General features: G+C 41.7%; 1 protein-coding gene across 1 annotated transcript in view; it reads right to left on the bottom strand.

The window, feature by feature from the left end:
- Window positions 1-3,242: 3,242 nt before the first annotated feature.
- Window positions 3,243-25,507, bottom strand: part of Dop1R2 (dopamine receptor 2) — a 33,857-nt gene continuing 11,592 nt past the window's right edge. Inside the window, 3 exon segments of the mRNA XM_020955453.2 lie at window positions 3,243-6,459; window positions 15,372-15,453; window positions 15,549-17,199. Coding sequence (XP_020811112.2) covers window positions 5,569-6,459; window positions 15,372-15,453; window positions 15,549-16,984 — 2,409 coding nt within the window. The 5' untranslated portion in view covers window positions 16,985-17,199 and the 3' untranslated portion in view covers window positions 3,243-5,568.

Below are 25,507 nucleotides of genomic sequence, written 5' to 3'. Positions count from 1 at the left end.
TACATCATTTTCTTTCTGTGCATGGTTGCCCCTTGAAAGTCCCCGGCTTCTGAATGGGCCAGGCCACAAGGAAACACAATGAAAGGGTCGAGCGGTCTCTTTGGTTTTACAACAGGAAGGGAATGGCGCCATTTACGACAAAAGGCAGTCAGTCAGTCAGCAAGGCAGCCAGGCAGCAAACCATCTCGTCATCCTCAAACTGTTTTTCCTTGGCTTTTCCGCTCACTGTTTCCCAGTGGCGCAGTTCATCAATTTATTTAGCATTTTTATGCGCTCTGTGGCCCGCTCGAAATTGTTTAGAGAGCGGCGGTTGTATTGATTTCATTAGCGGCTTTTAAGGGCCAATAAAGACAGCGTCCGGCCCAGCAGTCTGCATATTCAAAGGGCTTTCTCACCGATTTGCATTAATAATTCAAAATTTCAAATGCAATAAATCGCTGTTAGCACTGCGACATATTTCATTAAAGCGTTCACTTTATGCACAAATGTTTATAAAGGAGAAACAAACACAAAAAAGTCAACACAGAGTCGCAAAACTTTTTTACGGTTTTTCATGGCAAATTTGAGCCACAACATTGTGACTTTTTAGCCATTTTTAAATTGCGGTTCGGTGGCTGGAACGTTGCCGGGAATAAGTGCCTTTTGATTTCATTGCGTCGTTCATATTTGCCCGCCTTGTTTTACATCGATTTTATGATGGCACTGCGAATTAATATTCCACTGCACTTGGCTTATTTGCCGCTGGTATTATGTGATAGTTTTTAGATTTGTTCACTTTTTTTGGGGGGAAAATGTATCCAACGGATGGTAGATCTAATAGAAGCATGGGAAATCAAATTATAATATTTGTAATGTGAAAATCCTCTTGGATTGCGATTAAAACAAAGTGGATTTAATGGATTTTATGTATTTTTTTAAATAGAATTACGTTTGATGGGATTTCTATTAGTTGTTATCAAAAATATGGCTTTTAAAGCGATCTATTTGACATTTCAGACACCCAAAAGCTAGACAACTTTATCTTTTTTTTCATGTATTTTGTGTATAATTAAACACATTATGAGTTGCCGAAGCGGAAATACCAGCCAGCCAGACGATTTGTAATTCCGAGTGTGTTGGACTGTGTGTGTGTAGTACAATAAGGCCATAAATAGAATCCGATTCCAGAACATAAGCTTTGAGCAGTAATCCGAACAACCGAATAAAACTCTCCCCCAAATTCTCCCGAGACGCGAATTTGACTTTGGCCCAGCAACAAAGTCATCAAAACAATGATTGCAATACATATTTGGGGCAACACAATTTCGCCACCACGCAAAAAGGGAAGGAAGGACGAAGGACGAGACGGGAACTCCTCTACGAATGTTCTGAAATACCAAAAACCCCAAAACGTGGGAGACAAACACGCATTTCGGTTCATTAACCAAACCCAACAAAAGAATCCTTGCCACGCCGAGATACAGGGATAGAGGGGGTGGCCGTAGATAGCCAGGGAAATGGCGGAAAATGGGGAAAAATACACTAGTAGCTAACGGAAACAAAATTACCAGCGAGCAAATAAAATGTCGTCGAGGGTTTGACGCAGCTTCAACTTCCAGTGATAAGCGTTGGGGCGAAGGGATGGAAGGGAAAAGGGATAGAGGTGGAAAAACGTAGGAAAACTGTGTAAAAAGGGAGGGGATCATAGAGGAGCAAGGACCTCCCTGAAGGATGAGCCAGCATATTGTGTGTGTGTGTGTGTGTGTGTTTGCAGCTTGCAACGTTTCCACTTTTTATTAGTTCCGCGCTTATCCACCATTTCGGCAGTCGTTATTTGGCTGATTACGGGGCAAGGACAGCTGCTCCTGCTCCTGCTTCAACTACAGATGTTCCACAGAAGCGTATACACATCAGCATCCAGGATCCTTGATGTTTTGTAACCTCTTTTACCTTTTCACCGCACAGACAGACACTACATTTTTACTGCATTTGGCACAACAAAGTTTTGCGGGCAATCGAAGGTGTGGCACTCTCAGATTGGCAACTAAATGTGAATCCTCCCAGGCAGCACTGGGGGAAATTTGTATTGCCTTAGATGTATTTTCCAATTACTCATACGACATGTTGGCAGGAGCATATATTATATTAAAGTCACTTTTGTTTTTATTTGAATATTGAATTCGGAATTGAATTGCGAGGTAATAATACTTATTTAATTATTTAATATTTTTTAGATTCCATTAGTTTCCCAAATGAATTTCCTCCTGTTTTCCCCCATTACACATTTTACTTGGTGCCCTTTTGCACTGCGGTGCGGTGCGGTGCGCTTTCTTTCTTTTGTATCCGTATCTGAGCCCTGCGTATCTGTATCTCCATCTGCGATTCCCATTTCCATTTGTATCGCATCCACTGGGTTCAACTGTGGTCATTAGTGCGCTAGAGCGCTGCGTAGTTCTGACCCTGCTTTCCTCGCTTTCTTGTTCATTTTCTCATTAGTGAGTCAATACACGTAACACGTTTTGTCTCCACATTGTTACGGCGGACACTTGCACCCGGGGATGTGTCTGTTTCCCCGGAACGGATGGGGGTTTTCCTCAAAACTACTAAAAACGAAACTAAATGGGTATAGGAAAAAGGGAAAATCATGCACACATGCCCGACTCGAGTCGAGGTTGTTTAAGATGCGTGGCCTGCACTTCGCACTTTGCTGACTGCTGACTGCAGTCCTTGCAGCTGTCTATCCATCTTGGCTGCATCCCTTTTTTCCCAGAGAGGAGGTGCACTGAAAGCAATTTACTTCAAATAAGAGTCATTTTGATTTGAAAATTCGGGAACTTCAGGGGTAACTATCAGGAAATAGAAGAGAGAAGTAAATAAGACCATTCGGTGTCCTTTAGGATATGGTTACTGATGCCAGGCTTTAGTTTATTTTGTATATATACTTACCCATCTGTATTGCATTAATTTTTCAGGGTGTACAACGGAGAAAGGGGGTCAGAGGGCGTGCCTGCTGATCCTGATCCAAAAATGTAAAGTGTAAACTTTTTGCCAGTTGTGTTTGCTGAACTGGCACTGCACTTTGTCTTCTTGCTTGGCTGGGCATCAGCCGTCAAGTGTGGCAGCTCATGCCCAGAAAAACCCCATGGAAAACCCCATGAAACTCCCCCTACCCATAAAATGAGCTTTTCCCCCCGAGGAAAAACCGCAAATCCCCCGCTCCAGCTGAAATTTAAATAAGACAAAGTCATCACCGAGAGAGAGAGTTATTTTCTTAGCTTGTCGCTTTTTAATCTCCTTGCATAGTTTTTGTATAATGGTAAGTTACAGTATCGTACATTAATTTTTGTTTTTATATATAGCTTATATAAATCTAGATGGCTGCCAGCTGACAGTTTGCGGCTTAGCCTAATATGCGTGGCAATCAATTGAGTTTACATCATGCAACATAACATATATGTATATAGATTTGTATATGTATAAATTCCATTTGCCACTTATAGCTTATAGGGTAATGCATTTACACTGACACACACAGAGGACACAATGAGGAGGAGCGACTCTAGGAGCTATGCTTATGTGCTACACATATTCAATATTAATAATTGCCATTTGTTTGGTTTTTCCCGCCGCTTTGTTTCCCTCATTTTCCATTTGTTTTCATTTCCTTGCCTTGTTTGTTTTGAAAACAATGAGCAACACACATTTTCGCTATGATTTGTTCCTACTCCTACGCAGAATGGCGTCTCGCCATTGTCTTGGTTTATCCTTTATTTGATACCCTCCGCCCCAGTGGGAAAATCAATCCTAATTGCACACATTAATTATTGCAGAACCCATCCTGAGTACTCCTAGATGAGGGGAACCCTTTGAAGGATTAATGCATTGGGCTCCTGCCCCCGACCGAAGCACATTTAACATTCACTCTATATGCGAACTATTGCTATATTTAAGTAAGTTTAAGTTCAGAGAACGGAACAGAAGATGGGCAACAACTGGTAACTGGTTCTGAAGCCTGTTTGCTGATTGTGTTCGAGTTCCTTTAGAGTCGCTATAAATTCATATTGCACCCGTAGCAGTTTCGGTTTATATTCAGGGCTCTCCAGATAGAGTTCAAGCTATATATATTATATACACAAAGAGAGAGTACTTGGATTCGAGAGTCAGGTACTTGGACAGGTTGAAGACGTAGCTTTCAATACTCAAATAACATAGCAGCTAGACGTTGAGACATTTACAGATCGGATCTACTTAATGGAAGATCTAAGATATGACAACTAACAGCTAACACTATGTCCGACAATATGCTGAAACCCAGAGAGCGGTTTGCAGATACATGTTGCATAGTGTCTCTATCACCGATATATAATGACTGACTTGATTTATATTTACACACTGAGGGGGCGCTATGTGGGTTTTTCTATTTTTCAAGGAAAAAAGTTAGCCTTGCGACAATTTTAAATCATTTGCTTTCTTGAGAAATTTTTAAGAATTTTAACTTCAGGATGTAATAAATAACTCAACGTTTGTTTCTAGAATTTTTAAAAACATATTTGGGAGATTGTGATTCTTATTTGTTTACCCTTGCAAGGGATTCTATATTTAGTCAAAAGCTTGAAACGCAGTGAAGGAGCCATTTCCGACCCTATAAATCATATATATTCTTGATCAGCATCAACAGCCGAGTCGATTACGCCATCTTCGACTGAAAAAATAGTTTTTCAATTTTATTCAAAAATTTATCGTGGCTAAAATTGTCAAAAATTGATAAAAAAAAGTTAATTTTTTTACATTTTAAATTGAGTATGCAGATTTATAAAACTACAAAAAACTAACATTGGAGTGATTTCCGAATTAAAATTAATTTAATTTTCGCTTAGTTATGAGATTTTGAAGCTTTGATTTGTAGAATAAATTTTCATATAAAATATAGATAAATATCCGCTTAAAAAATGGTATTATACTTGTAGTGAGAAGCTTGTAACGCTGCCATTAGTCATTTCCGACCCTATAAAGCCTATATATTTTTGATCAGCATCAAAAGCCGAATCGATATAGACATCTCCGGGAAGAAAAAAAAAATTAACATTTTTTCAAATAATTATCATCATTATTTTACATCTGTAAAATTTTTAAAATTGTCAAAATTTTAATTTCTTTAAAATTTTAAATCGTGTATGCAGATTTATTAATCTACTGAAAACTAACATAGAACAGCTTTCCGAATTTAAATTAATGCATTTTCGGCTTAGTTATGAAATTCGAAAAACTATGATTTACAAAGAAATATAAATAATCATTTATAAATATCAAATCAAAGATTGCAAATATTTTAAGCTTATAATTCAATTTCAAATTGCAAGATATAATTTCGGCTTCCCTTATTTAGTTTCCTTTCGTGTTAAGAAATAATATTTAGTATATTTTAGGTAAATTTCAAAAACTAATTGCCTAAAATTGTCCAATGCTCACTCCTTACCTTATTTGAGACTTCTCCTCAAACCAAACACAGAACTTTCTCTGGGAATCACACCTAAGAACTTAGTTGAATCTTAGAACCTAAACTCTTCCATGACTAGATTTGCGCCGAGCTTACTTAACCGAGGAGCTGGAGGAGCTGCTGGCCTCCACCGGCTGGCTCTCCAGCTGCGGCGTGGTCTCCACCAAGGCCAGTCCGATGCTCTCGCTCTCGCTGTCGCTGACCTCGTCATCGTCCTCCACATCGCCCAGAGTGGTGATCTGACTCTGGACACTCTGGCACTGCTCGAGGATCCTGTGGTGGTGATTCCTATGCTGCAGCGGCTCTTCCCCGGCATCGATGAGGGAAGGCGCCGAGGTGGTGTCCGCTCCGGCTCCGGCCACATTTCCCGTGGGCGAGACGAGGGAGGTGTTGGAACTGCGCAGACGCTTCATGCCCGTCATGGGCATAAAGGAGACATGGTGGCCCGAGGAGTTGCCGGAGGAGGTGGGTCCCGGAGTGAGGGCCTTTAAGCTTGGTGCCAGAGGGGTATTGGCGCCGCTCACCGATCCGCCCGATCCACTTATATTCGGCGGCACGGAGGCAATGGTCAGAGTGGACACCGATGAGGGTCGTCCACCGGCGCCCAGATGCAGGGAGCTGGCCGAGGCGGCGGCCACAGGTGGCGCCGTTATGGTGACTATCGTCTTGGCCACCGCACTATTTACCGCCGACGTGGAGCTGAAGTCACCTCGCAGTTGCATCCCGGAGCTGCGGCGCCGGGAGCGGTGGTGGTGCCGATGGAAGCTCTGGCAGCGCGTGCAGGATCGCTGCGAGGACGAGGGCGTGGCCGTGCCCGAGGAGTGGTGCTGGTGGTGGGCGGTCCGGGATCCGCCGCAGTTGCTGCCGCCGCTGCAGGTGCTGCAACTGCTCAGCTGTCGTCACATGAGTGTCCTGTCCAGCTGGTTCACCGAGTGGTAGCCAAAGGACGTGGACGCCGCCACCATGGCAGCAGCCACGTGGCACTGTTTTTTTTTTTTGAGCAGAGGAAGAGAAGAGCAGAGAGAAACAGGGGGGGGATAAAGGAAATTAGGAGGGAAAATAAATTAAATAAAGATAATTATGTGGAAAAATATATCGAATAATATAAAGGAATTTTAGGTTCAAAAATTAAATATACAATTTAGAATTAAAATCAAAGGGAACATCAATAGTCAATGAACCAAAAGATAACCAAAAAGATATAAAGGAACAATAGTTAAAAAAGAGACATTGAAAAAGAACCAAGAGAGAGTGGAGAGGCAAGGGAAAAACATTTAATTAACATTTTATTGTCTTATTTCTTTTTCAAGTGTTTGCATACAATTTGCAGGCAGTGTTTTTCGGGTATTTTCTGGGTGTTTTCTTTGGGCTTTTCCGTGTTTTATTGGGGGAAAGTGTAAGAGTGTATGTGTTGCCGTTTCAACGCAGCAGCCAGCTGGCAATCAAAAGCAACAAGAACAACAAGAAACAGCGAGAAAAAAACAGCCAGAGCAACAATAACATCAACATGAACAACAACAAGAACAACAAGGTCGGAAAATTGAGGGGCGGAAAATGTTGTGGGTGGGGACAACAACATAAACAACAACAAGAATAGCAAGAACCACAAAGAGAAACAGAGAGAAAGCGAGAACTGTTGCGGCTTTTCTAGCACAGATTTCCTCATGATTTTCCAGCCATTTCCCCTTCCCCCCGGCATTTCTTCACTACTTTTAGTATCATTTTTCCACTTTTCCGGGCTGCAGTAAAAGTCAAAGCAAAATGCATGATTGAAAACAACAAAAACAAGGATAGATAGAAAAAGAGTAACAAACACAGCCAAAACAACAACATAAAAAAGAGTGAAGCTGGAAAACGGACTAAGGAAAAGCGGTAGCTGAATTTCCAATTTCAGGTTTTTCAACACACATTCTTTTGGGTGCCTTTTGAGCGTATAGTTTTCTCCTTAAAAGCAAAAAATAATAACAAGTAACAACAAACATTAAACTAAAATATTAAGAGTGACTAATTTGATCTCTTTAAATATTTATATCTATTTCATATTTTAATATTAATTAATAGTAAGTTCCCAATTTTTTATATAGTTGAGAAATACAAAAAAAGATTTCTATAAAAGGTATATATTTCTTCATTAAACTTGTAAACACTTTATATTCATATTCAAAAAGATCAAATTGACTTTTATTTTGTGTAAATATTTTCTGTGCTATGAGTGCAAGTGTGTGTTCGTTTTCGTGTGCTTTAATATCCAAGTCCTTCCTCCTGGAAAATCCTTGCAGAATGCAAGACTCCTGCCATGGGCTCCTCTTTATAACCCGATTTGGCCAACCCCTAAGGACCCCATCATCGTCTTCTTCTCCTGACTGGCTGGCCAATTCAATTACAGGCTTACAGGACACAGAAGGCGACGCCTCCTTGAAGAAGCCTCGTATAAAATTCTAAAATCCTCGCCCATTTGCGTACAATTTACATTGCGTATACGCCGTGTGGTCGCTGGAGCTGGTGCGAGTGCGAGTGCGTCCGCAATTAGCTTAAATAATTGAAGAGCCAGACCGGATGGCCCGCTTAGCAGACGCCCCAGGCAATTGGGTAATTTGCAATTTTTATAGCCCCCCAGGATTCCCCAAAAAATAACAGCAGGCCAAGTTTCTGTGGGTTTTCCGACCGCTTTCAGGTTGTTATCGCAGCAAATAATCATAAGAAACTTTTCGATAAACACCACAGCCCATCTGTTAACCTTTAACTATTATTATTTACTATTTTGAAAGTAAAATTCAATATTTATAATTTAATTCCTTTAAAATTGTATAATAGCTACTTACAAAAAATTGTGTGAACTATATGAATCAAGTTTAACAAGTATAAGTATAGGGCTACTCTTTTTAACCAAATTTAAAGCCAATTAAAACTTGTATTTATAAAATACAATTATAAAAACATGATTAAGTTGATTGAGTATAAAAACATGACTGGCCAACAAGAGAAAACCAAATATATATTTGACCTAAAACAATGACAATCAAAAACTTGTAATCAAGACTTTGCACTTTTAAAATAATTTACTCTTCAATTTGACAAATTTTCCTCTTGAATGGGCAACGAATTTCCTGGTCTTAAGACCACTTTTTTGCGTGTTTAAGGATGAGTTTTCCTGTTGTATTTTCTTTTTTTTTTTGGTTTTTTTGGTTATCATGAGTCAGAAGTTGGCCCACGGGGCTTGTCCCCTAGATTAGAGCAGCGTAAAGGTCAATGAAACCTGCGAATGTTTGGTGTTTTTTCGCGCACGAAAATGGCAAGTTGTCGCGGTGACGCCTCCTTTTCTTATTTTTGTATTTTTTTTTGTTTGGTAATTTATTACCCGGCACTCAATAAACCTCACCCGGGTCGTGGGACCCTAGGACTTGGGACGGCACCCAAAGTTTCCCAGAGGCTAAGCTTCTCGGGGGCTGGTACCCTATCCTGGGCAAGGACATTAAAAGTTACATGGCGGCGAACACAAGGCAGCTCGAACTCGGACTTCCGCCTCAGCGACTGTGTCACATAATTATAAACGTTAATTTCACGTTCACAGTCAATTAGGGATAATTGATGTTTGCCCAACATTCGTGGTAAATTACTTTTTGATGTCCTGCCCCAGAAATGAGCCATTATCGACTCTCCTTCGGTATATACTATACAAAAGTTCGGAAAGTATTTGCTCTGCTTAGCGGAATGGAATGAAATCAGTTTGATTAATCGGTTAAAGCATTTTGTTTTCTATTTCAATTTCGGCTTTCGTTCCCATAAATCGTTTAGCTTGGCCAATAATTGATGCAATTAGCAGCGATTATGGCAGCAGCAGCAGCAATAGCAGCAATATTAGCAATATATATATACGCATTCCATTAGGGTTTGATTAAAATACATAATAGTTGCCTGAATATATATAGTATACGCCATGTCCAGCTCTACTCGAAGGCCCCGAATCGTAGCAGATCCGATGTGGGCGTGGCCACCACCACCACCTTGGGCTTCCTCTGCAAACATCAGAATTCTGGATTACAAAATGACGGCTTTACAAGCTTACAAATTTATGCTAAACTGAGAGAGACTCTGCAGAATGTGTGTGTGTGAGTGTGAGTGGGGTGTGTGGGCGGTGTGTGTGCGGGTTTTGGTCTGACTAGCTGGCATTTTCAATCAAAACATCTTTGTGAGGCACCGTGGAAAATTATTATTTATATTTCTTAGCTTGCTGTATATTTATATATATTTTATAAATAATGTCTAAAACTATTTATTGTCTGATAAAGACTAAAGAAATATATTTAAATATTTATTAAATGACTGTTAAAAATACATTATACACTTCTCTTGAACAATATATATTTTTATCTATTAGAAAATATGTTTGAAAGTACTTTTTTATTTACCAACTACAAATGTTTAAGAAATTCTTTGCCGCTACTTCTTCTCTTAACAATATTATCATTCATAAATAATGGTATACACGTTTAGAAAAAGTATTGATATGATTCTTTGACAATGAAACCCATGTTTATGATATTTTCAAGTGAAACAAAAATTGCCACTTAAAGAACCCATTTGAATATGCAAAGTAAGTCATGGATATGACCTTTATCTGTGATTTTTTCCATGTGCATGTCTACTAAGTATGTGCCAGTGGAAATGCTATGCAAATTGGCCTTGACAGGATATGCCAGTGTATATATGTATATGAATGTGTGTGTGGGCGAGTCCTGGGTAGGGGGAATCCTTTACGGCTCATTAGGACAGTCAGTGGGCGGTCGTTGCTCCATTCGAAAGACAGTTGGCGATTAATCACCATGGGGATTGGAGTGTTTGGGTGCATTAAAGTTTGCCGAGTGTGTCCTGTGAAGTTAATTTTAAAGTGACGACAAAGGACCCCCAAGGACACACACAAGCGGACACAAGCGGCTGACCGCAATGTGCTTGAGGTGGTCCTAGACTTTTGCGGGCGGAAATCGAGTCCTTTGGCAGCACCTAAGCCTAACCACACGTCTGCAATATCCACATTGGACCGTATACCAGAGACCAGAGACCAGAGACCATTTCCCCATTTTCCCATTTCCATTTGTCGTTCAGCAGGCAAATTGTAGCTGCCGGAAGTCAACCTATTTGTCAGGCAAAAGGACAGGGTTTGCTTCCTGAACAAAGGATTTCCAACAAATTAGACAAATCGTACAAACAGTGAAGGGAGAGTAATTTTTAAGAGTCAGTGTTTTTATTTCTGCTTAAACAGTTCGCTAATTTTGGTTTGATTTAATATATTAAAGCTTAAAGCGATTTTAAATCCCTTTTACTTATTGTGGCATTTCTGATGGATTTATTTTATTAAAAATTTCGTTTATCAAGACAGCTCTAAATGCGATCAATCCTAAGCTTATTTATTGTGATTGTATTTATAAAGAAATCGAACAATGCGATGAAATGTAAAGCATTTCACTCAAGTATCCTTACTACGACTAATCCTACCGATTGAACTCAACTTGAAGGCTACACTTTCGATCCAAATTCGAACCGAGGCAGTCGTGCTCGAAACTTCACATCCGCGCTCCTTCGATTGGCTGTGGAAACACTTGGAAAGTAAATTGGCATGCTCTTGGGTGTAATTGATATGATGACAGACACACATGGCCGGGAAAAGGACCCCCGAAAATCCAAAAGGGAGCGGATGCGGAAAAGGCACAAGAGCACAGGCAGCCGTAAACTCACATCCGCATCCGCTTTTCCAGCAGACACATATTGACTGTTGATTGCTGTAAATAACATTTTCATCAATACAATTACATGTGGTGTGTGTGTGTGTGTATCGCTGAGGCGAAAATTGAGTTGGAAATTTTTAAGTGCAAAAAATGTTTATGGTTCACTTGATAACACTTCTCAAGTATCGAATGTGCGTGACTCCCATGCGGGTTTCCTCGACCTCAAAGCATTCGAGTGCCGATTGCCGAGTGCGGTTGGCCAGCCACCGACAGCTTGGCTCATATTGCAGGTCTAAAGGAAACAAACAAAATAAATAAAAAAAGGGGGGGAAAGGTCGAGAAGGCCGGCCACCACCTTGCAGAAGGAAAAGTCGAAATTTAAAAATAATAAACAAAGGAAGTAAGAGTACGAAGAGAACCCTTCTCTTCTTTGTCACAAATTACTTGCCAGAAAAGTCTACAATATTTCCTACAATAATATTTATTGCTTTATTTTCTTCAAGTTATTCGTGAGAGCAAATTAAATGAAAGAAACTTTAAGGCCAAACATCTGTTGAATCCTTAGATTCTTCTCTTAATTGTCACCTTTTTCCTCCCTCCTCAGCAGCTTTAATTCTCGGGTCTCAGTCTATATTTAGGTCCTTTGTCGGATGGTCGTAACATATACATTTCCTTAAATGCTATATAACATTTCTTTTTTCGGGTATGAAAAGATCAACCAATATTTTATTAAAGAGCGACAGAGAGAGTGAGAGTGAGTGAGAGCGGCTCAGTGTTTCGGTTTTTCCCTGTTTCCCACATTTTGTGTGCACTGCGAAAATCTTTTGTGAGTGGCGACAGTCATAATAACAACAAGAGCAACAACATCGACAAGAGCAGCGACAACGGAAACGGTGACAAAAACGATGAAAGGACTTTGTATCCGGCCTCAATGTGTGCCTTTGTGTGTATGTGTGTGACCGGAGACTTTGTGGAAACTTTCGATTTTCGTTTTTCTTTTTGTCGGTTTTATTTCCCCCATTTTTTGTTTGTGTTTTTTTCTTTCTCTTTTCTTTTTTTGATACGAAAAAACAACATCATCAAACAGACACTGGGGGGGCCTCTCAGGTGTTGTTGGTGCTGGCACAGGACATTTTTTGCATGGAAGGACATCTTTGTTTGCTTCGTTTCGAGTGTGCGTCTGTGTGTGAGCTCTTTTTGTGTGTGCGCTCGGTGAGAGTCTGTGTGTGTGTGTGTGTGTGTGTGTGTGTGTACAGGTGCAACACATTCAACAGGTGCTTGAATCAGAGTTCTGTTTTCATTTTCGTGTTCTTTTGCAGTAAAAGTAAGCAAACCAAGAAAAAATACATATAAGAGGATGTTCCTGGAGACGCACAGAGATCTTAAAGTGATAGTTTTGGGTGATGAAAAGTATGCCCTGGCTTTGATAGCTCTATAAATAATTTATGTTTAATTTCCTTAAAAGAAATCTATCTTAGATAGCTTTCCACTCAAAGAAGCAAGATTTAAAGCATACTTTTCAGCGCAGAAAAATAAACCCTTCAGAACTCTGTAGTTCAGCTCAGGAATTTTCCCAAATATTTAAAAAAAACAAGACAAGATTACAAGGACAAAAGCCGTCAAGTCAACAAACAGGCGTGGGGTAGAGTGAGTGAGACAACCGACGCAGTGTCAGACAGAGACGGCGAACAGCGAACAGTAACGGTAACAATAACAAATGCAGTAACCGTAGATGCTAGTGTGCTTCCCCCGCAAGTGTGTGTGTGTGTGTGCGTGACTTTGAAAAGGACAGCAGCAGCAGGACACCGACATTGACACAGACAGCGGCACACACACAAAGAGAGAGAGAGAGAGAGCGAGTGAGAGAGACAGACGCACCGAGAAAGAGATAGAAAGAGCACCGCTTACCTTTAGGGGGGCAGAAAGGGAACTCTCGGGCTGGAGAGACACCGATGGGAGCCCGTGTCAACTAAATCTACGCTAAACTATATGTAAGTCTGCTCGCAGGAATTGTGTCGCACGTGCTGAATGCCGTGCAGCGAGCAGGTCGAGTAGCAGCGTCGCGTCGCGAATCTCTGCAAAATCAAGAAACGCCGTCGGAATCAGCAATCAGCTCTCGATTCTTCCAAAAACCAACCAGACACAGCACACTGATACTATTCTATACTATATATATGTACGTGTAGGTCGGAATCGGGGTAATATATACACGGGTATGCGGGGCGGTAAGGTAATGACTTAAATGCTGTGATGACATGCGCTATTTCTGGCGCACGGGACAGGAGCGCTTCTCCATGACACTTAAAGTGTTTTTGATGGTTCGGAAATTGGTTTATTTAACGGTTGAACTTGCCTAAGATGAACTCTATATTCTACAAAGGAAATTAAAGTTTCACTATGGAAAATATTTCTATATTAAAAACAATAAAATCTATTCATAACTAACTTTAAAAGTGTCTACAAATAATCTTTTAAATATTTACGGATTCACATTCAATTCAAATTTCATATGTAGTCATTTTTTAGCACATTTTTGGATGAAATTTTAAAAGATTTCAAATCCACAGATCTAAAATATCGTAATATTATTCATACGCAATGATGCCTTTTTAGGGTGTTTAAATCTTATTCAGAAGTCTGTAACGCTGTCAGGAGTAATTTCCGACCCTATAAATCATATATATTCTTGATCAGCATCGAAAGCTGAATCGATCTAACCATCTTCGGCAAGAAAAAAAATTTACAAATTTTTTCACATTTTTTTCGTCTTAATTTTACATTTGTAAAAGTTGAAAAAAATGTCAAAATTTCAAATTATTTAAAATTTTAAATCGGGTATGCAGATTTATTAAACTACTAAAGACTAGCATAGGACCGCTTTCCAAATTGAAATTAATGTATTTTTGCCTTAGTTATGAGATTTTTAAACTTTGATTTGTGGAACAAATTTCCATATAAAATATGGATAAATATTCTTTTAAAAAATGGTATTATACTTGCAGTCAGAAGCTTGTAGGGCAGTGAAGGAGTCATTTCCGACCCTATAAATCATATATATTCTTGATCAGCATCAACAGCCGAATCGATCTAGCCATCGCCGGCAAGGAAAAAAATGTAAAAATTTTTTTACATATTTTATAATCATTAATTTTAAATCTTTAAAATTTAAAAAAATTGACCAAAATTGAATTTTATGTACATTTAAATTTGGATATGTAGGTTTATTAACCTAATAAAACAAACATTTGACAGCTTTCCGAATTGAAATTAATGAATTTTTGGCTTAGTTATGATATTCGAAAAACTATGATTTACTAAAAATATTAACGTATATACATATACCTAGAAAACCTACACACTACTCTGGCTAACTGTACTATAAATCCTTGAATTAATATTTACTTCGTTGTTTAAATATTTAAATGTAATATACCTAATGAAATTGAATGAAATAAAAACTTGAATGCCAGTTCATCTAAGACAAGTTCGTCTGTAATTTCCCACAAAACTCAGGCAGACTGCAGTTTGGGGTAATTACTCAACGAGGCCCATTGACAGTGATTACCAGGGGGAGGTGGGACTACAATGGAGGAGATGCTCCTCCGTCAGCGGAGAACACTGGGTGCATTGCTCCCAGCAGAGGAGCTGAGGGGCTGAGGGGCAGAGCAGCAGGTGCAGCCCCAGTTGCCCAAACATTAGAAAATTATTCATTAAAATCAGTCAGAGGTCGGTGGTGGGTCGACAGGTTGAGTGATGCGCACCCGCCAGATGATTTATGCAAGGATTTCTGGTGAGGATGCGGATGTCAGGAAGTTTTCATGGCTGTCTGCCATGTGTGAATGTGCGGGGGAGGACACGTGGGAGCGGTAAATGTCCGTTTTTTTTTTCTTTTGCATATTCATTAAGTTTGTAAATTAATTTTAACGTTCGTTGAGTTTCGTTTTTGGAGCATACAAAAGTGGAGGCGTCCAGCGTGATTCATGGAAAAGAGTCACGAGCCACCAATTTTATTTTTATTTTTTTCTCTGCTAAAAAAGTGAATGCAACGGCGAGTGAGCGACGGGAAAAACTGCGAAAGAGTTTCCCAGACCGTTAACAGGAGAAAGAGAGTCAAATCGAGTGGCTGTCGAGCATGATATATGTGGGAGGACACTGGGTTGGAGGACACTCACCTGCGACTTGGACCGCATCGTGGGCTGGTACTTGCGGCGAATCTTGCGAGGACAGCACATGCACAGCAGCCGCACAAAGGCCCTGTAAAAAGAGAGGAAAAGAAGGGAAGCCCCGAAAGGGTTAAGGTCTTGGCTTCCGAAAGCCACAAAAACGCAGACGTTCTATCTTCTACTCACCTGCGAAAATCCCTGCTCCAGCAGGCATAGATCACAGGATTCATGCATGAGTTAATCCAGCCCAGCCAGGTGACAATCGCAGAGACAATCTCCTCGTGCTCGATGCACTCAATGCAGAAACCGGACAGCAGGTTGACCACAAAGAAGGGCAGCCAGCACACAATGAAGACGCCCATCACGATGCCCAGCGTCTTGGCGGCCTTCTTCTCCTTGGCGAACTTGGCCAGTTTCCGGGATAGGGAGAAGTTCTTGCCCATGTGCCCTCGATGCCTGGCCAGGCCATTGTTGTGCAGGGCGGATAGGGGCTCATCGTCCGGTTCCTCCGGCGTTGATGTGGTCGTTCCACCGCCATGGTTGTGATGGTGATGATGCGAGTGAGAGTGTGAGTGGCTTAAGGAGCCTCCTCCTCCACCGCCACCGCCTCCACCTCCTCCTCCACCACCAGAAACCTGATTCGCCTGATCCCGAGTGGTGCCACCGCGATGAATACGCAGAGTAAGCTGCAGTTCACCGGAGGCCATCAGCACCTGCTTGGTGCCGATCTTCAGCGATCTCGTTTGGATCACAGCCGCCCTGTAGATCCTGCAGTAGGTGAAGACCATCACGAGAAGCGGCAGGTAGAAGGATATCGTCGAGGAGAAGACCAGGTAGCCCAGGTGCTCGGTGAATGTGCACTTGTAGGCCGGCATCTCGCCATCCCGCGCCGCCCGCCACCAAACGATTGCCGGGAAACTGATGGCGCTGGAGCAGATCCATACGGCGGCTATCAGGCCGGCTGCCCGCTTCACGGTCATCCGCATGGGATAGCTGAACGGATCCGTGATGGCCCAGTATCGGTCCAGGGAGATCACGCACAGATTCAGGATCGAGGCGGTGCTAAAGAGCACGTCCAGGGAGCGCCAGATGTCGCACCAGTCGGTCCCAAAGAACCAGGTGTTCTCCAGCACCTCGTACAGCGCCGAGAAGGGCATGACCACCAGACCCACAAGGCAATCGGCCACCGCCAGGCTGGTTATGAAATAGTTGGTGGCCGTGTGCAGATACCTTTCCCGGATGACGGCCAGGATGACCAGGGAGTTGCCAAACACGGTGGCAAAGGAGAAAAGGAAGAGGAAGGCCAGCAGGCCAACGCGGTCGTTGGGCAGCGCCTCCAGAAACTCGGAAAGATCGGGCTCCGGCGTGGTTGTGAGACTCTGACTGGTCGTCGTAGTGCTTGCGACGGTGGCATTCAGCACCAGCTCCGTGCTCGTGGGCAGCAGCCCATTAAAGTAGAAGAAGACGTCCTCGGAAATGTTGTAGCTGCCGAAAAGGGGCGACGATGGCGGTGCAGTCTGCATCTGAACCTGGGCCTGCGTCTGATTGAGGCCATCGCCGCGTAACAGCGCCAGGAGGGGAGCGGCTCCATCCGCTTCCGGCGACCCATTGTCCTCGACCATGGCCAACTCAGTGCTGTGTTCCTGCAGCTGACGCGATGCCGAGTCGGAGTGGGAGATCCTTTTCCTGTCCCAGTTCCTGTTTGTGTTCCAGTTGCAGTTGCTGTTTCTGGTGCTTCTTTCTTGCCTCCTCAGACAGTCTGCGGCTGCCAGCCAAATTAATGAAGCGCATTTTCACGTCCTGGGCCAGGACTTGCCGCCGGGCTGCCAAGCTGTGGCTGAAAAAGCAAGAAGAGAGATAGAGATGAGCACAAATGCAGTCAGGATTTAAGACACTCAGACGAAAGGAATTTGATCTTATAAATATTCGGGAGAAACATGTCGTATACGTAATATTTTCTATAGCACAAATATTGCGTATACGCCCCGTATCAATTATACTGCAACAACCATTAATTTCCTTATTTATTTTTAGATTTTGTTTCTTTTTGCAATTATTTCGTATATTTATATTCTATTAAGCATCATGCAAGCAGCTCAAAGAACATCCAAGAACCACGACAAAGTTTGGCATTTAATCAACTTTAGATTATGTGAGAAGAGCGAGCTACGCATCCTTCACATCCTTTCTTCGATGTTAAAGGTAGAAAAAACTTTTTGCCAAAAACAGCCTCTAATGAAGCTATTGTAATTGAATAGCTGGCAGGTTGGGCTATAAATTTCATTCAATTAAAATGTTGACTCTTCTCGCATCGCAGCGAGTAACCGAGTTAAGCAAATTTCCACCGGCACAAGAGCTAAACAAACACATTAATTAGAGGATTTTTTTTATTCTGTTTGGGGAAAGGCCGCCTCACCTGCCTGCTCAGCTGGGAAAGGTGCGCAATTAATTGGCAAGCTGGAAGAGGATTCGGAGATTCGGGGCCTCGGAGGCTGCTGCTGCCACACAAATAAACAAATTAAATTACATTTCAAGTGCGCCGGCAGGATGGCAGGAAGTGAAGCGTGCGACCACCACTAGAACTTGAACTCCTCGGGAGGCAGGCGCCCAAAGGGACCAAGATCCCGGGATGGGACTCGACTCGGGAATGGGGAAGGGAATGACAAAGTGGATGGCGCCTTTGTCAACGGAATTTGACAGAGGAAGTCAACAACTGTGCAGCGCATTATTCAAGAGTTGTTGCTCCTGTCAGCGGGTCTTGATTGCTAAGCTTCGTACTTAATGTAAACAGCCGAGTTTGAGTTTGAGTTTGAGTCTGAATGCGACTCCTCCTCTGGGCAGGGATTACTCCGCCGATTCAATGTCTCCATTTGAGAGTGCATTGTAAGGGGAGCTGCACCTTGGGTTTTTCATAAGACCTTCATTGGGTCTCTTCGCTGAAAGATTTCATTTAAGCATTACAAGTGCATGAATAGCCAGGTAATTGCCAATCAAGTTTGGCTTTTTCCAACAGGGAATTATGAATTACAGTGAATGAGAAGTTCGTTTGCATCTATTAGGTATTTTTCTAAGGCTTTTACACAGATTAAAGTATAATGATTAATTAAATAACTAACTATCTTCAGCTAGTTTCTTCAGCCAAATAAATGAAATTAAATTAAATTAAATGAATTTTGACGTATATATAAAACACATACAATTTCTTACAAATTCTTTTTATACTTTAATTTACACCTTTAAGATCCTGTTGTAACTTTTATTAAATTCTCCACCCATTATCCTCCCAATTTGTGCCTTTAAAAGTGACTATTTACAAATTTCTCATACTCCAACTACCATTTCTGAGTCGCGCGTTCGTTACTTAGTTATGTTTATGCTCGTGTTCCTGATTATCACCTGTCAGCGCCAGGACACGAGCCGGCACAGGATCTGGTTGGTCTGCGGCCAATCGAGTGGAGCGGCGAGAAGAGGTCCTTGCCACATTCTGGTTGCTTATTTCCGGGTCGAGACGCGTTGCCTGCATGCCATAAATCGCGCCTTGGCTGCTCTTGTTGGCTTATCTGCCTCGGGGGGAGGAGAGTACAGGAAGGCGAGTCCTGTGTGTGTGTGCTGACACGTTTATGGTTTATGTTTTCTTTAGCCACAGTGCAGAAATGGTAGAGGCTGCGTTGTTTTTTTCCGCATTTTTTCCCTTTTTTTGTTGAGCTGTTTAGCACAATTTCCTGGCACATTTCTCATTCGCAACGGCTAAAAAAGCTAACATTTTTTTCACTTACCCGTCCGCCCCTGATGAGGCTGTTGATGTGCAGTAAGTCAAAATGCGAGCTCAGGGCCAGGCCTGGGCGATGGCACAAAAAACACAGGCCAAACCAAATGAGAAACACGAAAAATATGTGTACACTGGGGGAAATTACTTTGGAAAAGTAAAGGTAAAGTTTTGGGGCTTGAAGTATATTCTTTCTCGATAAAAACTCGCTTTAAATTTCAAAAACTCAATGGAAAAATGTATGATTTGATAATGTTCTTTTTAATCCCTAAATTAAATCCTAAATCTCACGGTCTCTGTATGTCTAAACTCATATCAAGCTGAGTGGACTTTCCCCTGCAGCTTTCGGGGCTTCTCCTTTATTTCTTTTCTCTTGTGTTTTTTTATTTTTTTGTGTTTTTATTTCGTGTGTCTGGGCCGAGAAAATTTAATTGAGGCAACCTTTAAGGTTGCTGCTAGCTGCGAGAGGGAAAGCTTGCCAAAGTGGCTGGGCCTGGCTGCAAAATGCCTTTCGACCAGGCCAGCAATTTGTATATGTGTGAAAAACCTTTTGACCCTTTTCAGTTGGCCCGGACGAAAGGCTGGGAAAAGGGCAGCGGCATGGAAATGGTTAAGTCATTGAATGGCCTCATGAAAGTTGAGCTGAACGGCCCCGATTTGCATGCGGGCGTTGGCGACGCGTTGGCGTTTTCCAGGAAAAGCGGTCTCGAAATCATGATCAGCTTGCAGGCATGGGTTAATAATTTTCACTTGAATTCTAAAGCCTTCCTTCTACGAAGAGCATTCCGAAAATGAATTCCCTGCCGGACGAGCCAATACACAATTGATATTGATTCGGGGAGACATTAAATTTTAGATTCACAGAGAGCGCCAGTGCCCATGGCCATGCTTGTATCGATACATCGAGTATCCAGTATCTGTATCCGTATCTGTATCTGAGTATCTCGACTGTCACAGCTGCAATAACAGTCTTTGAATTTAAATGAAAGTCAAAATCAGAAATGGAAAAACAAGAACGGCAATATTCCCTGGCCCAACGACTGACACATTCAATAAAGAGTCTGCTATTGCCGCCGCCGGCCATTTGTTGGATTTTTATGTGAACCGTAATTATGTGAAGCGATTTTCCATGTCGCATTGTTGCCTATTGAATTATTAAAAACTTCCGAGACACAACACAGGGCGATGTGTTTATTGAAATTGCCTGCCAACTGGCACCCCAACAAACGACAACGGAAAAAAGCTTGGGGAAATGGGAAACCCAAGGCAGGGGATTGGAGGTGACTCCTACAGTCCGGCTTCCTTTGTCCACGACTCCAGGTAATTTAACTTTTGGGCTAACTTTTTATGGGAACACTTTTTCTGACAGAAAAAACCTTTAAATATGAAATAAAAACATGAAGTTGCATGGGTTGGTACAAATTAAAACAAAAAACGTTCCTAACAATCCCTCAATTAAATGAGAAACTACAAGTTTATTAAAATTATATCTTTATAAGTGTATCAGGATTCTTAAAACCCATTTTCTTATTTAATTATTTCTTATTTAAGAAAATGGGTTTTAAGAATCCTGATAATAATCCTTTTAATTTAAAGAGCAGACCTCTTTAACTTTACAAGCGTATTGTGAGATTCCAATTGAATGTAACTAAAATCCTTCTTATATATAACTTCATCTAAAGACCATTCTTGTTTAAGACAGCTCTACGATAAATATTTACTTTGTTGATTTCCTGAGGTGCGACCTGTATTTCCCCATCGTTTCCTCCTAGAACTGCCCCACTAAGTAGGCAATACAATTTTTACGGCTCCGTGAAGCACTCCCCCGATGTCAGGCAATATCAGCAGTGCCTCTCACGAGGCCTAATGCCAGAATTTATTAGTGCCCGCCTGCCATTGTTGTTCATGTCGATAAAGGGGCCTTCAATGGCAAAACATGTGCATGTAACTGAGGCCTCTGTATCCCCGGCATACCGATCCCAACATCCATTAATTTCCGTGCACTATCAAGGAATTGGAATCACAAAAGCCGCCGCGGCGGTGACATTGAACAACCTTTCTCGAGGCTTTCGGGTATTCAAATTAACTTGAGGTGAGCCGGCGGATAGACTGTGCTATCTCCTATCTCTCCGTGGCATAAGTACAAGTGTCGGGATAAGTATCGGTGGCACCCACTCAGGAGCTGGGCTATAAATCGCCGCCTAAAATCTCCCAAATTGCTCCCCGAGCGGGCTGCCTTTTTCTTTTTTCTCTCCTTTTTTTGCCTGACGTTTTCCACGACTTCAGGTAAGCCAAGCAAAACAAAATGAAAAGGTTCGACTTCGAGTGGCTCCCCGTTGGCGGCCAAATCTTTGACAATCTTAATGCGAATTCAAGTTAAACACACGCACTTCACAGTGGTTCAAGTTATTGCTAATTAGGCATGAATTGAGCGAAGTTTAGTGGTAAAGGTTTTATTGATTTTATTGTTTAGGAACCATGTTAAAAAAATTCCACATGAACATTATAGTTAAATAGGTTTTGTACTATTAATAATTTAGATTATAATTATATTTAAATCGGTCGACTATATCATATAGCTTCCATAGGAACGATCGTTAAATGTATGCCTCCCACTCTCTGTGTATGTCTGGGGATCCCTTGCTCTCTATCTCGCTCTGCCCAGCTCTATAGATGCTTGCTCTCTCGCTCTTGCTTTCTCTGCTCTTCTCTTTCCTCGGCGACTATAAATAGAGGCAGCTTCCGTCGCTCCGACTTCATTCTGTCGGCGGCCTTCCCACTGTTTACATCAGGAGAACTTTGCAGTGATAGTGATAGTGATTGAAGAAGAAGCTCACTTCGATGACGAAAATGGATAACCGTGTTGCACTCTACTGCGGTAAGACTTAACTATGATAATTATATCATATAGATCTAATAGGAGGGATCAGCCCTAGTTCTAGTTGTGCTAGCATTATTTTTCATTTAAATTCCTTATTGCCATCGAACCTATCACTTAATTTTAATTTAAAGTGATTCAGCAATTTTAATTAATTTGTATTGTACCCTTGCAGAGTATTATATTTTCACTTAGAAGTTTGCAAAGCAGTAAAGGAGTCATTTCTGCCCCCTTTAACTATATATATTATTGATCAGTATCAACAGCTGAATCGATCTAGCTATGTAAAACAAAAATAAATATTCAGAATTAAAAAAAAAAGAATTGAAAATTTTATAATTTGAAAGTGAATTTTTAAAATTTGATAACTCAATATCCAGACCTAATAAAAACCAGTATTAAAACGCTTTCCAATATGAAATAAATGTATTTTAGGCCTAGTTATGATGAGTTCAATAATCAAACTGCAAGGGCATATAAACATCACCTCAAAGTTAGCTTCCTTCTTGTTTTTTTTTTTTATAAACACTTAAAAATTCCATTCGAAATTCGACCAGTTTTCGTCCCACAGTAGGGCACTGTCCTTGGGGAGTGGGAGAGGCTTGGCTCCACCGACTAACCGGAGCGAGGCGAGGCACTAAAACGACGGTAAATACGGCGAGTTAAGGACTCACTGTATTCAGGACTCAGTCAGTCAGTCAGTTGGGCTCCGTTTTGGTTCGGTCCACAAATGAAATTTAATCACGCGCGTGGCAGGCTCGCGCTCGCCATTCACAGCGTCGATGTTTGCATTATTTTCGGCTTTGTAACCGGTGCCCTCGACCGATTTGGATAATGCGGCAGCCCCTCGATCCTCCCTACTCCATATCCGGAATCCTGCTGAATCCCGGTTCCCCTCGGTGGCTTGGGAGGGGGGCTTCTTAATTATGTCACAAATATTTACACCGGTGGCGCGGAGTGTCATGGCACGCAAGGAATCTAGCCCGAGCAAACAGAAATCAAACGAAGCCGGGTCCTTTTTGTTTTTTTCTTTTTTTGGATATACTCTATACTATATATAGTAGATGGGCCTGCTTTCTCTTTGTTTTTGTGCTCGCTAGTCGAGGCAATCAAGGACAAATAAGGACGGCGGCCGGCATGAAAGTGGATTCCGTGATAATGGCTGGCATTAATTTGCGGCGCACAGACAGACAGCCTGTCGAGGGAGGCGAAGGATACAATAGAGACGGCATCGACAGGCCAGACCAGGATTGGCAACCAAAAAAAAAAGATAGAGTAGGCAAAATGGGATAAAAAATGTGTTATATTAATGTATATTTTGATTGCTAGACTCTCTGATTTTAAATGGCAAAGTTTTTTATACCAATCTAAGAATTCTTTCCCTAAACTTTAACCTTCCTTAATTTTTTTTTAGTAATTATTCCCAACATCTCAATTGCTTCAAAATCCTTTTATATCCCTTTTTATTAGCCAAATAAATATATGTATATATTTTCTTTGAGTGCCACGATGTTCCCCTTCTTGGGTTCTGTTTATTGTTAACTGTTCCCTGATATTGTTGCGGAAATACCTTTGGCATGTTAAAAGTTATTGCCGACTCTCACACACACACTCTTACACACATGCTCCCTCGGCCAGGACACATTTAACGCGCTTGTCACGCAATGAATAATGATTGGACAGAGCGACAGGCGAACAAGGACAACTACAACGTACATACAACCTCCGACGGGCAAGGAACAACCGGCAGTAAGGTGACTGACAATCAGGCCTATATATATATATATATATATGTATATATAGATATCTGGAGATACCAGCGTCTGTCGCCTGTCAGTGAGCCAATCGAGCATCGGGCATTACTTTAAGTGGCATATTGCTCATGCGACGTGGTGTCCCATGCTCCAGCGACAGCAACATCTCCTTCGGCATCCTTTCTGCTCCCCGGAGTGTCGTGATAAATAATTAAATATTGTCACAAATGGCAAGTGAATTGGGATCTTGACAGTGCACTGAGCGAAATAAAGAAGTATAACACCAAGCATTTTGAAGGAGTTTTTAAAAAGTATGTCATGCTGACCTCTTACTTAAACTTTAAACGAAACAACAAAAAATATGAAACCACAATGACAACCAATATTTTGCGACATTTACCGCCTTTCTAGTTCATTTTCTCTGGAAATAAAGCGTTCCAAAGTGAGCACGGAATGTCCTGACAACAGGAATGTAAAGTAAAATGCAGAGAATGGAGAAGGAAATCAGCTAAAAAGCAGAAACCAACTAATCCAAAACCAAATCGGACACGAGTCTCGTGTGCTGTCGAGTTCAGCACACATGAGCGAATCATTTGACCAAATATTTGCATAATTTGAAATCAATACGAGTTCATCGGATCTGGATTCGGATTCGGATTATGATTAATTTGTTGCCAGCGAGCGAACGAATGGGTCCGAGTCTGGAGTGCAATTGAGAGATGAAAATGCTGGGTTTTCCCGCTGCTCGGGTATTCTGTTTGCCTTTGCTGATTTTTTCCCCCTATGAAAACTAACGAACTTCAACTCGAACTCCGGCGACTGCCTTTCAACTCTCGACTTCTGCTCTAGTGACTCCAAGGATATAGGTTCGCTTTCATTCCGCTTTCAGGACGTCACAACACGCACGCACGCACTCATTTCATTTCCCCAAAGGACATATTTAAAGTTAGTTTTTGATGAGTTGGCATGAGTTTTATTAGCGGCGCCCAAACTTTCCCTTTGACGCAAACTCGGGCTCCTCACATGCCGAATGAGGCAGCTCAATGAGCATCGCCTCGCATCGCATCGCATCGTCTGGCATCGCTTCCAAGGGGCAATAAATTAAAAATGTATCATATCGAAGGTCCTGGGATCCGCTCGTGGGACGCTCGGTCCTTCCGCCTTCCGATTGCCGAAACTTAATGGGTTTTGCATAATTTTTCCGAGGGACGCCTTCGCGCTGGGAAATGAATTCCAGTCACATGACCAAATGAGATATGTGTGTGTGCACTGCCTAATATGATAATAACATAAAGAACTCTGTCAGCGGATCCTCGGGGTTCATGAGCGAATTACAAATTGTCTGCACGCGCCGTCTTCCGCCAATACGGAAAGCCAAACCCCCGAAGCTCCGGCAGTGGTGTCAATTAGGGATTCAAAAGGCAGCTGTTGTTTGTAATTAAAAAATAGCCAAGGATATTGGCCAGTTCTCTGGTACAAAATGTGGAATATAATTTTAGAGGCTCCATTGATTTAAAATCCTAAATTAAGTAGTAACTACATCTGATGAAATGCTGCTAGAGACTGCTTTAATATACAACTTTTTCCACTTTATTTTTACCTTCTTGAGCTAATATGTAATACATTAGCCATTTTCCCGAGCCCCGTCTTAGCCTTAAAGCAGCCAAATTAGTCCCTCTATTTCCCCCCCAGCACCTAATATCCGATACCAAATCCGATTCCCAAATGGCCTCGGCACGTGTGACTG

The sequence above is a fragment of the Drosophila serrata genome, unplaced genomic scaffold (assembly GCF_035046125.1).
Source record: "Drosophila serrata isolate PLE 108 unplaced genomic scaffold, ASM3504612v1 contig_382, whole genome shotgun sequence".
In the NCBI taxonomy this organism is placed as follows: domain Eukaryota; kingdom Metazoa; phylum Arthropoda; class Insecta; order Diptera; family Drosophilidae; genus Drosophila; species Drosophila serrata.
The sequence above is the reverse complement of the archived record's forward strand: the minus strand, read 5'-3'. Positions and strand labels throughout refer to the sequence as shown.